Source organism: Lacerta agilis, chromosome 9 (genome assembly GCF_009819535.1).
Source record: "Lacerta agilis isolate rLacAgi1 chromosome 9, rLacAgi1.pri, whole genome shotgun sequence".
Lineage (NCBI taxonomy): Eukaryota > Metazoa > Chordata > Lepidosauria > Squamata > Lacertidae > Lacerta > Lacerta agilis.
Window position 1 is genome coordinate 25667711 of NC_046320.1, and position 16976 is coordinate 25684686.

The 16976-nt window shown below is 40.1% G+C and overlaps 1 protein-coding gene across 11 annotated transcripts in view; it reads right to left on the reverse strand.

Annotated features, from left to right (window-relative positions):
- TENM3 (teneurin transmembrane protein 3) overlaps positions 1–16976 on the reverse strand; it is a 399040-nt gene that overhangs the window by 157301 nt on the left and 224763 nt on the right. For 8 of the 11 annotated variants that reach the window (XM_033160981.1, XM_033160987.1, XM_033160991.1 and 5 more), the window contains one exon: positions 15086–15295. The exons of the other annotated variants lie outside the window; for them this stretch is intronic. In XM_033160981.1, coding sequence (XP_033016872.1) covers positions 15086–15295 — 210 coding nt within the window. The remainder of the gene's footprint in view (positions 1–15085; positions 15296–16976) is intronic. 11 annotated transcript variants of the gene reach the window in all.

The following is a 16976-nucleotide window of genomic DNA, read 5'->3' on the forward strand; positions in this document are numbered from 1 at the left end:
GAACACCAACTCTAAGCCCAGCAAAGCTCACTTAAGAGCAGTTGGGACAGGTTCTGGTTATGAAGCAGGCTTGAATGGCCGATTCTAGAGTCCTAACTCCAACCTCCAGCTCTCCATTTCATTTATTTTCATCAATCTGCATAACATGTGAATTTCTACATTTATCTCAAGGGATAAGAACTCTCTTGAACTTGATGTTGTTTCCTGGTTCTTTGTGTACTTTCTAAATATCATGTGGGCTCAATTCAAGCATGACCAGACTAAGCAAAACGGAGAATACTTCCTTATTCAAAGGTTGATGAGCCAGCACAATGGGAGTCAGACAATAGCAGTCTGGTTCCCATGCTGCAGCAATAATATTGGCTACAAGTAATTGTCACTTATCAACATAATGTAAGATACAATTTTTAATGACACAGTCAATAACCATTTTGCATGGGGGTTCCATTCTGGCCCCCACATGCATTGGCAGAGCACATATAAGCACACTCCACCCCTGTTCCTTCCTTTTAGTGATGTTTTAGATCACTTCTGAGTTTGGCACTATGTGTGTATGGTAGCGTGTCTTTCAGATGTGCATTGATCCGTCACTGCCTGTACAGTTGTACCTTGGAAGTTGAATGGAATCCATTCTGGATTTGACTTCCAAAACATCTGGAAGCTCCTGCAGTCAACTGGAAGCTGTGGAAGCCCTGTCGGACGTTCGGCTTCCAAAAATAGTTCGCAAACTGGAACAGTCACTTCCTGGTTTGAGGCGTTTGGGACCCCAAACGTTTGAGAACTAAGCTGTTCAAAAACCAAGGTACAACTGTATTGTTAAAGTTAACTCTTCACAATATAGAAGGCACAGCAGGTTAGAATAGGGGAGAACAAACTTTAATGGTTAAAACTAATTACATATTACTAATGTATATTGAAGAAGACTTGAAACTAATCATTGTAAGATGCATTGTTTTGTGAATTGTCTAAGGAGAATAGCCACATTCTAAAACATTACTAATAGTAAGACTCTGGCCTAGGGCTTGCTGATCGGAAGGTCGGCGGTTCGAATCCCCATGGTGGGGTGAGCTCCTGTTACCTTTACAAAACTGTAGTCATGAAGAGGAAGTCTCCCTCTTAATCTAACAGTGTAGCAAAGAGATTTCGTAGCTATTTTTTTTCTCATTTCTATCCTGCCCCATTTCATAGGATCAGTGTAGGTCACAGCCTCATTCTAATATTACTGAAATGCATCCTGAGGTAATATTTCATTTTAAGGAATTAAAAATGTAAGCTTATTCTTGAATTTTATTTTTTGGCTATATAGTTACAGTATAAACCTCTAAGAGGCTGTAGCTAAGACAGTGGCAAGATATTAATTTTTGTTTTTGTTTTTTTGATTGAGAAAGCATTTCTCAAAGGACTACAAATGATTTACAACAGAGCAGTCCCACGGAGAACATTTTTACTACAGTACATATAGTCTAGGGATTGCAGCTAACACTATATAGTCTTGGAGCATTCTATATTTATCAACCAGAGTTTTCTACTCAAAGGATACATAGCAGCTTTGAGAAACACCTTTTGGATTTGTCGTTTTTATCACCTCCATCTAGAGTGCCTGCTGACAGATCAGCAGCATGTCAGAAATGGGCGAAGAACACGAAGACATGAAGTGTAAATTTCATGAAGTCTGTTGCTCCTACTATGCCATATATTTTTGGCCAGTAAGACAATATAAGTACTTGGTTTCAACACCCCATGTTGTGCATCTCATCTCAGTAGCAATTACAGCAAGAGTCCAGCTGTAAAAACCTGATGGAGATGCTGTGCAGATTCAAAGAATCAAAAGCACAATTCATTAGAAGTGCTTCACTTGGTTTCTGAAGCATTTTCGCTACAGGCACACACTGGCAGAGGGGTTCAAGGTCATTCTTATTCTTGCCTTTTTCCCACTCAGCAGAGGGCAAGCTACTGGAAAGCAACGCAGAAATGGAAGATTACTACAGATACAACATACAATTGTTCACGAAAGAGTGTGTGTGTGTGTGTGTGTGTGTGTGTGTGTGTGTGTGTCTGGGGTGGGGGATGGAAAAAGCACAACACAAAAGAAAGAAAGAAAGAAAGAAAGAAAGAAAGAAAGAAAGAAAGAAAGAGACATTGAGTTCATTTTTGAATTAAGCACTCTCTATTACAAAATAAAAATCGGCTGTTTTAATACCATTTATAGGAAACCATACCGACAGCTATCTGAAGCAACTAAAATATTCATAAAAACACTGCAGTCACATTTTGGTTCAATAATAACCAAATTATGCTACTTAATATTCGGACATCATAACAATAACCCTTGATAACACAAAAATCAAACGCGTTGACTGCACTCTTTAAAGGATTCAAGAAGCAAGAATGATTTTTCACTATTTCACTATAGGATTGCAGTCTGTGCCTATGTAACAAGGCTGCTGTTAACAATTATTATTCTAGACATTTTAATCATGGCAAAGCTGATTATTCTTGGTAAGCCTTACTCTCTTTTTTTTCTTCATGCAATCAAAAGCTCCAATTAGGGTTTTCACACCAAGTTTTCTTCCCTTAAAACACTGCCCTTCAGTATGTGACTTGAACTTAGCTGGGTTTCACCACCAAAACAACTCTGCCTTTTGGGGGAGAGGGAAAGGAGAATAAGAAAAAGAGGGGGCCTATAACAATATACTAAAGATAAAAATAATATCTCATATATCATTTTGTGTCCTTTTTATTACGTATTTTTGAGTTTTTAACATGCATTTTTATGTTGTGAATCACCCTGAGATCTACAGATAGACGGTGGTATACAAATGGAGAAAAAGTATATTAAGCCTGGATAAGAAAAGCCTGATATGTGATATGATAGACATCTTCAAATATCTGAAGGGCTGTCACATGGAAGATAGAAGCTTGTTTTCTGCTGTTCCAGAGGGTAGGACCCAACCCAATGAATTCAAATTACAAGTAAGCATATTCTGATTAAACATTAGGAAGAATTTTCTGACTGCAAGAGCTGTTCAATGGTGGAATGGACTACTTCAGAGGGTGGTGTACTCTCATGGGAGGTTTCTAAATAGAGGTTGAATGGCCATTTGTCAGGGATTCTTTGGCTGTGACTAGATGACCCTTGGGGTTCCTTCCAACCCTACAATTTTAGGATTCTATGATTCAGTTGTAAGACTGGCTAAAATTTGTGGTTTTATATGGTGAACAAAATAGAGGATATACAAAAAAGATTAATTTTCAACTATTACACAAAACTTTATATATATGTATGTAAATAATGACATGGTTCAAAAGTCTCTTGTGAAATATGCTATTTGGAACTCTTACTAACTTCTCATCTTCAAGTCAGAATATCTTGAGACTTCGAGGACAATCACCAGGGCACGTGCATGGAGGTCCTGGGCTGCCCAGATGACAAGACCCCCTTTTGACCTCACTGATGTAGTTCAAAGGAAAGGAAAGCATTGCATTCAGCACCAACCTGGCTACTGGACCTGCCAGAAGCAGGCATAAAAGATGCCATCCAACCACCTTTGGGACTCTACTCCATATTTGTGTAGGATTTGCTCCTTAGCCTTTTGTACTCAAAAAGGCAGTTGGTATGAATTTTTCCTCAGGGTTTACTCCTGAAAACATTCTCACAAATGAGTATAGCTGAAAAGGAGTAGAGGTTTAGGATCAGATATTCCTTCTCCTACATGGGCTACCTTCCCAGATTGATGAGCCCCATCTGCCCCTCAATTCCCTCTATAGCACATGCAGAATCTGCCTTCTTGACCATTAGACTTGCTATTGGTCTTATCCGCTCGATCAGCCAGAATCTATCTTTGCATGCAGGAGAAAGACAAATCCCTCACTCACCGAGGGTTTGAGACACATCAACTAACCTCACCTGTTTTACCCAACCAGTCAAAGCAATTACCTGGGGTGTGGCCAATGCTGCATGCTGACAGCTTCTAGGAGATACAGATGAGAGTGGAGACCAATGGTGGATGAACTACCCAGATGGAGCATGGTGTGACACCCACCAAAGATATTGCCCCTCCCATAACACCACATAGACCCCCCTCAAGGACAATATATTCATAATTTATAAACAATTTTTAAGGACATGTTACTATGCTCCAGTATCAATGATAATATTATTCCTAAGTATTGTGAATGCAATTAACTACCGTATTTTACGCTCCATAAGACACACTTTTTCCCTCCTAAAAAGGAAAGGAAAATCCCTGTGCGCCTTATGGAGCGAAGGCCTCGCTCCCGCGGCCTCCCCCCATCCCCCGTCGCATTCGGCGGGAGGTGGGGAGAGGCAGCGGCGATGTTGCTGGATCGTGCCAGTACCTCCGTTCACCGAAAGGTGCTGGGCACGATCCAGCAACATCGCCGCTGCCTCTCCCCACCTCCCGCTGAACGCGGCAGGGGATGGGGGGAGGCAGCAGGAAGCGAAGGGGATGTTGCTGGATAGTGTCAGCACCTCCATTCGCCGAAAGAAGCTTCTTTTGGCGAACGGAGGTGCTGGGCAGGATCCAGCAACATCTCCGCCGCCTCCCCCCACCTCCCGCCAAATGCAGCGGGGGATGGGGGGAGGCAGCAGGAAGCGACTGGGATGTTGCTGGGTTGTGCCAGGTGCTGGGCACGATCCAGCAATATCCCTTTCGCTTCCTGCTGCCTCTCCCCATCCCCCACCGCGTTCGGTTGGAGGTGCGGGGAGGCAGCTGCGATGCCTGCTTTTGGGATCAGTGGGCGGCAGGGAGGTTGGTGGAGGATTTCCTCCACCACCCCACACACTGCCCTCTGATCTCAAAGGTGCAGGGTGGTGGAGAAAACAGCGGGGATGCTGCTGCTTTCTCCACCACCCCGCGCGCTGAGGCCAAAAGCAGGCTCATACCCGCTTGCTTTAAAGGGACATGGGGACGAGGGGAGAAATGGAGCGTTCTCCCCTCGTCCCCATGTCCCTTTAAAGCAAGCAGGGATGAGCCGCTGTGAAGGGCTCCCCCTCCAGCGCACCCCTCCCTGCCTTTTATAGAGCAGGAAAATATTTTTTCCTGGTTTTTCCCCTTTAAAAAACAGGTGCGTCTAGTGGTCCGTAGCGCCTTATGGACCGAAAAATACGGTAAATTTGTATCCTCTGTGTGTACATTTAATTTTCATGAAATTGTATTATTTCTTATTTATTTCTTTATTTTAATATGCTTTTGATTAAATAATTAAAAAGAAATGTTTAATGCCTCTTTGTATATGCCACCAGTGGCTTAAAACTTTGATATCAAATTCAGGTTATGGTGGTATGCACTGATCCTAGCAGTACTCCTGCAAAGGTTAGAGATGGTTAAGAGTGACTGTCAGGATTCCTGCTTTGAGAGATGAGGGCTTGGGGTAAAGAAGGGGTAGAGAATGCACAATAAAAGGATTAATTAACATATATACCAGATCTAACAAAATAATACCCACCTGCTGGTAAATTTTGCAAAAGTTGGGAATGCTCCAGCCATCATTAAGCATTTAGTCCTCCTGATTTCAGTAGGAGAGATAAGCAAGTTCACTAACTGTTTGAAATCAGTGAGTCTTAAGAGTACTTAAGTTGGATTGTCCCATTTGTTTCTAACTGCTAATATTCTATATTACGGTATTTCAAAACTGGAGAATCAATTTATGTCAAAATCAAAATGGCTTAAGTGTTCTCGCAAGCAGGCTACCACTCAATTCACTATAATAAATTATCACATTTTCCTTTTCTTTTGGCTTAGAAAAGCTATTTCATACTTATGAATTCCAATGATCAAAATAATTCTGCCAATTACGGTGTTCCATTCTGCTATGCATAGTCAACTATGTAATGCAATAAACTATGCCTGAATGGTCTGTTTACCCCACAGCAAGTTACAAGGAAAACTCTTTCCCCTTAAAGGACTTGTCTCTTTGAAATGCACAAACTGGCAAGAAGCCAAGGGAAGCTGGTGCTTAAGAAACCAAGACTGAGCAGTGCCTGTGTGCATTTCAATCTCAGCCAACCGCAGTAAATGTTATTGGAGTTTTTGTGCTGTAAAATTGCTGCTTTCATGCCCATTGCATCTGACAATAGGAATCCTTGATCTAGCATGAGGGAAGGAGGTTGATGTGCCTTCTAGTCAAAATTCTGCATTCCTTAAAAACCAGGGATACTACTTCAGTGTGCTCTTAATGGGTTAGTGACAGCAAGATTCATGTCAATGGTGCATCCGGACAGAGAAAGATACTAAATGGAGAAGTCTTTTGTAAGAAATGGGGAAGAGCAGAAAATTTATTCTTTTAGTTACCCTGAAGCTTTAATGGGAGAAGGGAATACATACAAAGGCAAAGGTTGCTGAATGAATAGCTGAATTCTTTTGCAGCATCTTGAAAGCTTCTATTTCAATTTGCAAAGATTATTGCTAGAATCTGGGTTCAGATTTAAAATAACTTCTAATGATGCAGGGGCAGATCTACTACAAAAGCAATGAAGCTTAAGCTTCAGGGGCCCCAATATTGGAAGGGCCCAAAAGCGACATTGGTCCATCTTGCTTAAAATAAATGGGTCCAGTGGATTCAATTTGAGTCGCTCAGCTCAAATAGATTAATTTTGGAGGGATACATTTCCACAATCCCAAAGTTTGATAGTCAGTAGTGCAGATGTTGCAAAGGCAGAGCGGTGTGGCAAGTTGGCCGTTCTGCACTTAAATTCTTTCTATATATTGTCTCCGGAAAATGACATTGCAAAGTTCTCCAATTATGAAACTGGACGTGAATATGTGGCTAGAAAAACCTGAAAAGAATAATATAATCATAGAATTGTAGAGTTTGAAGGGACTACAAGGGTCATCTAGTCCAACCACAGTGACTTTGACAGGTGAGATAATTCAGAATAGCAATTTTAATCATAATCTGAGATGTAGTAGGGTTGTTGTTTTTAATGTGGTGATCTGACATGGAACAACCTCACTGAAGAAGATAAGAGGGGTTACCCAGACCTCATTGCTGGTTGAGAAGGTCCCCCCCATAATAGGAGTGTCTCCATCCCCACCATTCTGCCCGGACACTGAGGTCCAGTGCCGAGGGCCTTCTGGCGGTTCCCTCGCTGCGAGAAGCCAAGTTACAGGGAACCAGGCAGAGGGCCTTCTCGGTAGTGGCACCCGCCCTGTGGAACACCCTCCCACCAGATGTCAAAGAGAAAACCAACTACCAGACTTTTAGGAGACATCTGAAAGCAGCCCTGTTTAGGGAAGCTTTTAATGTTTAATAGATTATTGTATTTTAACATTCTGTTGGAAGCCCCCCAGAGTGGCTGGGGAAACCAGCCAGATGGGCGGGGTATAAATAATAATAAATTATTATTATTATTATTATTATTATTATTATTATTATTATTATTAAGCTTCAGGGCCCCAAAAGCATAGGTCCGCCACTGATGATATGCAACAGGGATTTGAAAGCTGTGGCTCTCCAGATGCTGCTGGACTCCCAACTCCCATCAGCTCCAGTCAGCTTGGCCAGTGATCAGACATGATGGGAGTTGTAGTGCAGCAATGTATGGAGGCCCACAGGCTCTTCACCCCTGATATGCAACTATTTAAAAAATCATAGGTAAAAATATAAGATTTAAAAACCAGTTGCAGTTTCATTTTCATTTTGGTGACCCTAACCAAATTTCACCATTGTCAACACATTCAGCAGTATTTTAATATTATATTATTAATCTGGGAGAGGTATGACCTTAGACTAAGCAATGTTATTAATTATGCACAGTAAGCCGAAACGTTGCAAGCTTGCTGAAGTGGTTTGCTGTACATGTATTCTCAATGCTATTTGGTCCACTTTTCAATAAATACAATCACAGACAAAAATATTGAACAATGAATGGACAGAATTTAAGTACAGGTAGGACTTGAAGTAGAATGCTTAGGAGCTCCACAGAACTTATCCAGTGGGGGAAAAGAAGTCAGCAAAGGCTGATAAAATTGCACACTCTTGCCAACAGGATTTCATCCAAAGACACATTTTCACTTTTCCCACACCATGCATTATTTTATGTAACTCTCATTGTCCCCATCCCCTCACCCTTTTTCTAAACTTAAAAAATCCTAACTGGCATAGTAGCCTTTCCTTGCAGGAACCAGATTTGACAGCAGATCCATATTTTTATACAGGAAGCTGCTATGGTCATATAGAGAGCAGGAGGTAAAGAATCCTATTTATGTAAGAAAGTAAACACCCCTTTATATACCCCTATCATATCCCTCTTATTCTCCTTTAACTCTAACTTTTAAAAACCCCTCTCCCTAAACTAACAACAATAACAACTGTTGCAAGCGTTCCTCATAGGGAAACTGCTCCTTTCCCATGAAGGATGGACAAAATGAATGACACATTTGCAAAGCAGAAAATGTATGGAATTTACTGCTACAGGATGTGGTGGTGAGTACTAGCTTAAATGTTGGCTGGCAGCACCAGGCAGCATGGCTGGGCAGCTGCTCCTGGCCTTCCTTCTCTCCACCCACAATGCTACTTCTGGTTCCTCTGTTAGTGTCACCACATCCACTTCATGTTCATGTTGTGTGTGGAAAGGTCCCACCCACTAGCCTCTATACTGACCAGGAGGATTAGAGATAGGAGCTGTGGGGGGCACCCATTGCAATGGGCATGGTCTTATGGGCATGGCGCTGATGGAGAAATGAAGGCTGAAGCTTGCCATGCTTAATGGCTTTCAAAGGGGATAAACCAAATATATGCAGCTTCCAGGTTTCAGTACCATTTGGGGCCAAAAGGTGGTATAAAATGTTTATAAAAAGAAATGAACAGGCATACTTATTTTTCATGCGTTGTTGACCAGAGTTAAACAAACGTTAATCCAGAGTTCCCCAGTTCGGATATAACGGGAATGCTAGTATTAATCTAAACTGGGTTCTTTGTGCCAAAGCACATGCATGGCGGAAGCCTGGTCTCATTAGCAGGCTTTTAAAGCCTACAATGATTGTCCAAACCAGGCCAATGTGGGTGTGAGTGTTCTCTTAAAGCTGTGAAAGCCATAATCAGTAAAGGAGTAATTGGTCTTGGCTTCTCTCTCAGGTAACATATATTTTTAAAATATTTTTTTTTAAAAAAAACTGGCAAGCAAATATAACCTACAGCTGTTTATTATAACCAATTGCCCACCACTTTGTATAATTTGATTTTGGTAGGGATAGGTTAAGATGATGGGGAACTTTAATTTGCTCTTGGCAGAAGAACTGAATGCTTAATTAAACCGAACAACTGTACATTTTATTTCACATTAGAGGAGCAATGCTGACAGGTTTTTGGCAGGATTATATATATATATATATGTGCTAGATTCATCAAATCAATGATCAGAATGAGATCAAAAATAATTTGGCTGGTACTCAGGAACATTTGTTGACTTTTAAAAGCCACTCCATTTTCCTCAAGCATGTTGAACAGAGAAATTAGTTGAACTGTACATAAAGGATATTGACCTCCTTCTTTATTGTCTGGTTTTGTATGAGGGGAGATTAAATCCCTTTATGGCTAGCTACTGAGAAATGCTTCAAGCATTCCTGTGCTAGTGCTGTGTATGAATCACAACAAATCAGTGGGCTTAGATGAATACAACATGCATTTTTGCAAAATGTACATGAAGAAGCTTGCTTCATATTTACTGAGGGGGGTTTTCCCTTCAAATTGTTGTGTTTGAATAAACATCTTTGTAGTGTATAAACAGTTTTACCAAGATGCCTGTTATTCCCATTCTAAATGTATTTACTTGAAAGTAAGTGCCATTATTCACAACTGAACTGTCATTAAAACAACTGTGCTTAGGACTACAGTCTAAATGTTATTTTGTCTACACTAAGGGATACAAGGCTGGGAGAGAAAAAAATGGATGGGAAATTATGTAAGAACATGAATAGGTTTGCACAGAATGTCAGGGTTATGGGATAAATGTTAAACCTCAGTAATTTTAATCCACAAAGCAGATAACCTTTGAATCTTCAAGTTCAGTTTCTGTTAGATTGAGTCTGCATGTGTTTGTTTGTTTGTTTGTTTGTTTGTTGATGATCTAACCAATTCATCAAAGAAAAAAGATGAATATGTACTCTTGTTTAAGCAGACAAGAAACTAACAGTGAAAACCTGTACACCTCTACTCAAAAGAAAGCCCTAATGAATTAAATTAGACATTTCCAGGTAAGTGTGTACATGATTGCAACCTAAAAGAAGTTTCTTTTTTCTGTGAATTTATATAACCTTTACAACCAGAGCATCTATGTCAACCATCTCTTTGTAGCTGGTTTTTGATAAGCCTTACTCAGTAAGCTACAGGACTGGTCAACCACCTCCATTGCATAGGAGATGCTTGAGACCTAAGTATTGCCTCTTCCTATGCAAGCTTGCTTGTTCTTCTAAGTCTTTGCAAACATTTGAAAGGTGCCCCTGGTAAGAAACCTGACAGACTGCAAACAATTCAGTCCAAAGGCTTTGGTGCTAGACACAGTTTAAATTGTTTTTATGTTGGGGAGAAGTAAAAGGCATTCATTGTTTGGGTGAAAACACTTCCTTTGTGTACAAGCATGATGAGCCAATCACAATGGAGCTCTCCTTCAGCTCTCTTCTATCACCACCTACCACAACAAGCTTGCAGACATTATTCCTGCTTTCAGCAGTTGTTGTTGTTGTTGTTGTTGTTGTTGTTGTTGTTGTTTTAAAGTCTGGATTGCTGAGGTGTCACAATGTGCTTCAAGAGCCCCCACTTTAATTCGCACCACATTGTATAGATCCCACTTCAACTCTGACAACTAACTCTGCTTCACCTTGGGATTCAGGACTGATCCGAATGCAATGCACATCCCTGGTATACGGTATATTTTATATGCTTTATATATAATAAATGAAGAGATTACATACTGCTGTATAAAATGATCTTATAAACCTGCCCAGATTCTCCAGTTTGCTACTATTACTGCTGGTTGCTGATGCATGCTAAATTTGTACTTATTCTTGTTGTTTGATAGATAAACATATATTTGCCTTGCCTAGCACAGCACTTTGTCTTATGAGGCACCTGGGTTACTCAGCTTTGCTGGTACGCTCCAAGTTCCTAATGTTATTGGAGTCAAATATTGTGTGATAACAAAAAAAAAGTACGTAAACGTCATTTCAGGGGTGGTAAGAAAAATACAAATTTAAACAAAGATTAGAGCACTGACAGAACACCACACATAAACGGCTCACTATCATGTTATGAGCCGATTGCTCACTAAAATGATATACACCTATTTACACATTTGTCAACTAATGTTGCAGTAATAAAATATAGGTGCCCTTATACTAGAGAAACCAGGCCACCTTTTGCAACGATGCACCGATCAGGAATTTTTTCTTCTTGTTTTAAAAACTTAGGAAGTGGTAGCACTTTTTTCATTTCCCTCAGGAGACACACTTGCACTGTAATATAATCCACTGGCAGAAAAGTTTTCTTACTATCCAGCCTACATTTTCTCTTCCTAAGTTTTATTGCTCACAAATAAATTACATGCAATGCACAGGGATATATCTTCCACTTTTGATGTTCTGTTTCTTCCCTGTCCATTTTTAGCCAATATGTGCAATAAGAAGATCAAATCTATCCATTTGGTTTCTTAAGGAAACCAGCCCTGAGTGCTCACAGGAAGGACAGATCCTGAAGCTGAGGCTCCAATACTTTGGCCACCTCATGAGAAGAGAAGACTCCCTGGAAAAGACCCTGATGTTGGGAAAGATTGAGGGGACAAGGAAAAGGGGATGACAGAGGACAAGATGGTTGGACAGTGTTCTCGAAGCTACCAACACGAGTCTGACCAAACTGCGGAGGCAGTGGAAGACAGGAGTGCCTGCCATGCTCTAGTCTAGTCTAGTTTGGGCACTTTAGAGACCGAGTGCCCAAACTGTAAACCAAAAACCACTTATTTATCACAAAGTGCCCAAACTTGTTGAGCTTTTTTTGGGGAGCTGCCAATCAAAGTTTTGGAGCTTTTTTGGGGGGGATCGCACAAAAGTTGCTTTGCTTTTTGGGGGGGCGCCCCAAAGCTGCTGAGCTTTTTTGGGGGGGAGAGAACAGAAATAAATGACAAATAATACCTTCGCTGGAATTAACATGCAGCGCCGACATCATCGTCTGCCAAAGTGCCAAAAAACTCACACACAGCACAATAAGGGTTAAAAAAACGAACGCTGTTATGCCCAATCAGAAACAACTACTGATGCAGCAAATTGAAAAACAGATCAATCACCGAACACAATCTCCAGCGGCTAGCAAAAAAAAAAAAAAAAAAAAAAAAAAAAAAAGTTCAAGGTTTCAACAGCGGACGCAAGCCTGGGGAAAAAACAACAACAACAGCACGGATGGGCCGATGGTGCGCGTGCCAGCAGTGAGGGCTCTGCATGCCAAATCTGGCACGCGTGCCATAGGTTCGCCACCACTGCTCTAGTCCATGAGGTCACGAAGAGTCAGACATGACTAAACGACTAAACAACAACAACAGCCTTTCAAAGATTTCCATGTGTATCAACCCCTTCATCTTCATGGTTAGTTTTTTTATACTTTATTGAATACTTTTAAATTGATTTTTTTAATCTATCTACTCTTCCACTTAACGGAACCTGGGGCAGCAAACATATCAGTAATAAAAATGCAATTAAAGGTAAAATGAAAACATAATTAAAACATTTAAAAACTATTAAAAACACTTAGAAATGGCTCTGTGGCTACATACTATATTTTGAATTACAAATCATTTCATTTGTATAATTTTGAGATTTTTGTTTCTGTTTACTATCCTTATGCATTAAAACAATAAAAAACAACAAAAGCATAGAAATGATGAAGCACAATAAAATATGCAACCATTTATGTGTCTGAAATTCTGGGTAGAGACATATGAACAGAATAAGGAAAAATAGCTGCTTTCTATACCACGATTCCCATTTTTACATACCATTGTAAGAGTCTGCTTCACAGCCACATGACACGGAAACCTTAGTCCTTAAGGCTGAATACAGAGCCAAGACTGTACATGCCAGTCCAATGCTTCTTGCAAGTTAGGTGCACCCACTGCACCATCCAAATTTCACATGCTTCCCACTAATATCTGAAGGGGGCATCTAAGTATATTCATCTTAACAGGCTTAGAAGTTGCCTCATGATCAGAAACCTTGATAACACAATGAACTTGGGGGCAGGAGGGGCACCTTCATCATTTCCCAAAAAAGCTTCTCCTTTTTTGTACATTGGGGACATTTTCTCATGACACAGTATAATAGGATACCTAGTGCCTACTTCAAATTAGCTGCTTAAAAGCTTACACCCATAATAAATATGGAAATGTGGGTGCTTAAACTCACTATTACCACACCTCTATTTCAGTCACTAGTGTGGAGTACATCATGCCAGAACATACACTGCTGTCCCACAAAAATATCATATCCCACCTGAATCAACTACCGTATTAGCCCTGCCAATGGCAGCAGGGAGGAGATGATTGTTGCTGTCATTAGAAATGAAAAAATAAAGAAAATGTTTCTTTGAAGTTAATTTCCTATCTGAATATTAACTGATTTTTAGTTGGGTAGTTATGTAAATTTCAAGGTATCAAAAAGGATGTGATTCTGTCACTAATATTGCGCACACACACTTTTCACACTCGAAAAACACCCAAACTCACACTCTGCAAAGGTCAAATTGTACCACGTGCTCCTTAGCACAAATAGGACCTGGGAATTATCAGCTGCCTACCAATCACAAGCCCTGTTTGTCTTTCTCTGTGCTTTACTTTTCCTGAAATGTTCCTAAACATATCAATGAGGCCTATCTCATTACCTGGCAATAATTACATTGTTATTATTATTTTTAAAACACAAACCCTCATAATTGCCAACATTTAACTGCTGCCAAGCAAATAAATGCATAATGCAATGGCAAAAAAATGTGTGACATATTTGGTCCTAGAAGGTGGGCTACATAAATAATTTATATATTTGCCCAGTGAAGCAGCTGTGTCAGGAGGCAGCTACTGGGCTGGGAAGCACTGGCAAGGTATTGGAGGTCAGCAGTGTATGCCAGGCAGCTTACCCTGCCACTCTGAGCTAACCCTGTTGCCTTCATGTGTTCATGGAGAATAGGTATGTGGGTGGCGCTATGGTCTAAACCACTGAGCCTCTTGGGCTTGTTGATCAGAAGGCCGGCAGTTCGAATCTGCTCGACGGGGTGAGCTCCTGCTGCTCTGTTCCAGCTGCTGCCAACCTAGCAGTTCAAAAGCATACCAGTCGGGGCAAGTAGATAAATAGGTATCACTATGACGGGAAGGTAAACAGCGTTTCCGTGCGCTCTGGCTTCTGTCACAGTGTTCCATTGCGCCAGAAGTGGTTTAGTCATGCTGGCCACATGACCCGGAAAGCTGTCTGTGGACAAATGCTGGCTCCCTTGGCCTAAAGCGAGATGAGGGCTGCACCCCATAGTTGCCTTTGACTGGACTTAACTGTCCAGGGGTCCTTTACCTTTTACCATGGAGGATGCTGTCCCACTGGCAGCACTGGGCTTTTGTAAATGATACGGGAAAGAGGGTGCTTCTCTGTCAGCAAAATGTATTGGGCTAGCGCTGGTTGTGTTCAAACATTACAGATTACCTGTGAGCTTACCAAGTCATTTTGATACAGGCAACTAGAGTATATTTTTACAGCAAAGCTGAGCCAAATGGCATACAACTGGAAAAGAAACATCTACAAAGCTAGGCAGGTATTGACTGCAATTCTGAACTATTAAGAATCAATGTTTCCTATATAATGAAAATGCTACTACATCTCAATTAAATTAGGACTTTTTCATTAAATATGTAAGTAAATAAATAAATAACAAAAAGTGATTCTGTCTTCTTATTTTTGCTTGGTTTCTACAAAGTAAATATACTTGTGCTTTCACATATGCACTCAAATAACTTGGCTAATATTTCATTAGAATGAAGAAACTAGATGAAAAAAATAAAAAGTGCACTTAAACTATGGACAAGATGTGCTGATCTTACCATGACCTGAGGCAAAAACTGAAACAGGACCGGTCTGTACTAGATAAGAGCTGGCAGTATAGTCCTCATCAGTGTCAGAGTCCTGAACTGGCTGGATAGCACTAGTACTTAGCAACCATCTCTGGTTGTCATGGAGATTAGGTGATGGAGGAGGGGAATGTAAATGTTCAATAACGGATTGACTAGATGAAGAGGATGGCATGGGAGGACCTAAGGAAAAAAATAAAAATATTTTTTTTAAAAAAATGGTTAGGGTTGTATGAGTGACAGATCAAAAAACACTGTTTACATCCTTCAAATTATACCTGTCTATAAAAGTTTAATAAATCATGGTCAAACAAAATGATAGCACATAATGAAAATATTCATTTGAAATTCATGATGCTATGGATAGCTTTTGGTATTGACATTGTATATATGATGCTTGTTTTCCTGAACAACTTAGTTTTAAGAACCTAGTTGTATATAATAGCAGAACCAAATAATTTAATTATTCAGCTTCACTTTATTTTAATATTAATTTAGAGTTTTGAAACATTTGTGACTGTAAACTTTGTCTTAATGGTTCTGCTCTGGTTTCAGAGACTAAGTATTTGCATAGCCCACTTGCTTTAATCTACTTCTTCTTTATTGTGTCTGTAGAACAGAACAGAGCACTTATGAATCTGTAATCCTGTACAGGACAAATATCAGTATGTTTTACAACTAGATTGCAAGACAGGAAATGACAGGAAGTGAATATGGATTTTATACTAGCAATAGAATACTTTTTCTTTCCAATATAGTAATATTTGAATGGCAGCGGCGGGGGGGGGGGGGAAATACCTATACATTTGACAATTTTTTTGCTCAGACTCTTATCTCTTGTATAGACAATGCTATTTTCCCCCTTTAGGCATGAAGAGACTGGCCTAGATTAAGAAACCTAGAGATCTATTTTCACAAAATTCCATGTTACTAACATGCATGGATAATTTTTCAGATTTCATTGCATAGATAACAATTGATAACTATACACACTGATCCAAGTTGAAATCCCACCTTACACATGGACTCATTAATCACATATACAAATGTCTTACTTATCAAAGCATGGTTTTGTGTGACATGAATGAACCATAGCAAGCCTTGGGATCACATGCTTCCCTGTCTCCTCCCCCTCTGTGGCTGCAAGGAGTTTGGAGGCTTCTGTTTTAAGTCACCCAGATTGACATGTTTTCTGGAACTATGGTTAACATTAACTATGGCTAGTTCAAATAAGCCAACTAGACAAACCGCAGTTTAAAGATGTGTTTTAAACTAATTAGAGCAATGTTAACCACAGTTTATAAGTCCAGATGGCATGACAAATCACAGTTAACCAGAAGTGGAAATGAAAGCTTCCAATGTCCTCCTTGCAGGTGTATGGAAAGAGGGGAGGATTATGTTCGATCCTGTCCATTAGAAGATTTTGGATGTGTCACTCTTGTATTCAATGTCCCATCTTATAAAATGGAACAATGGCCATCTACCATATAGTCTTAGCCTTAGGACATGACAGACGTAAATCTAAGTGTGTGTGTATATGCAAACTATAAAGTTACACTTCAAAAAGTTCATAAAACATTTTCTGTTAAAACAGGATCATATGCAGCTGAGCCGGGGGGGGGGGGGATGCTTAGGTAATATATTATACCATAAAATGGCCAGATTTCAGGCATACTCTTCTCTATATAACACAATGGCTATGTAATAAGTGACTTTTAATTATGAATCCATTTTATATTATACACCCCCTGTATGCTATCCAACCTGCATAACTTGGCACTGGCATTTATCTCTCTGCTGGATACTAGAGCCTTCTGCAGTCAACCTGTGGTGACAGTTATCTCTTAATTAAAACTCTACATGC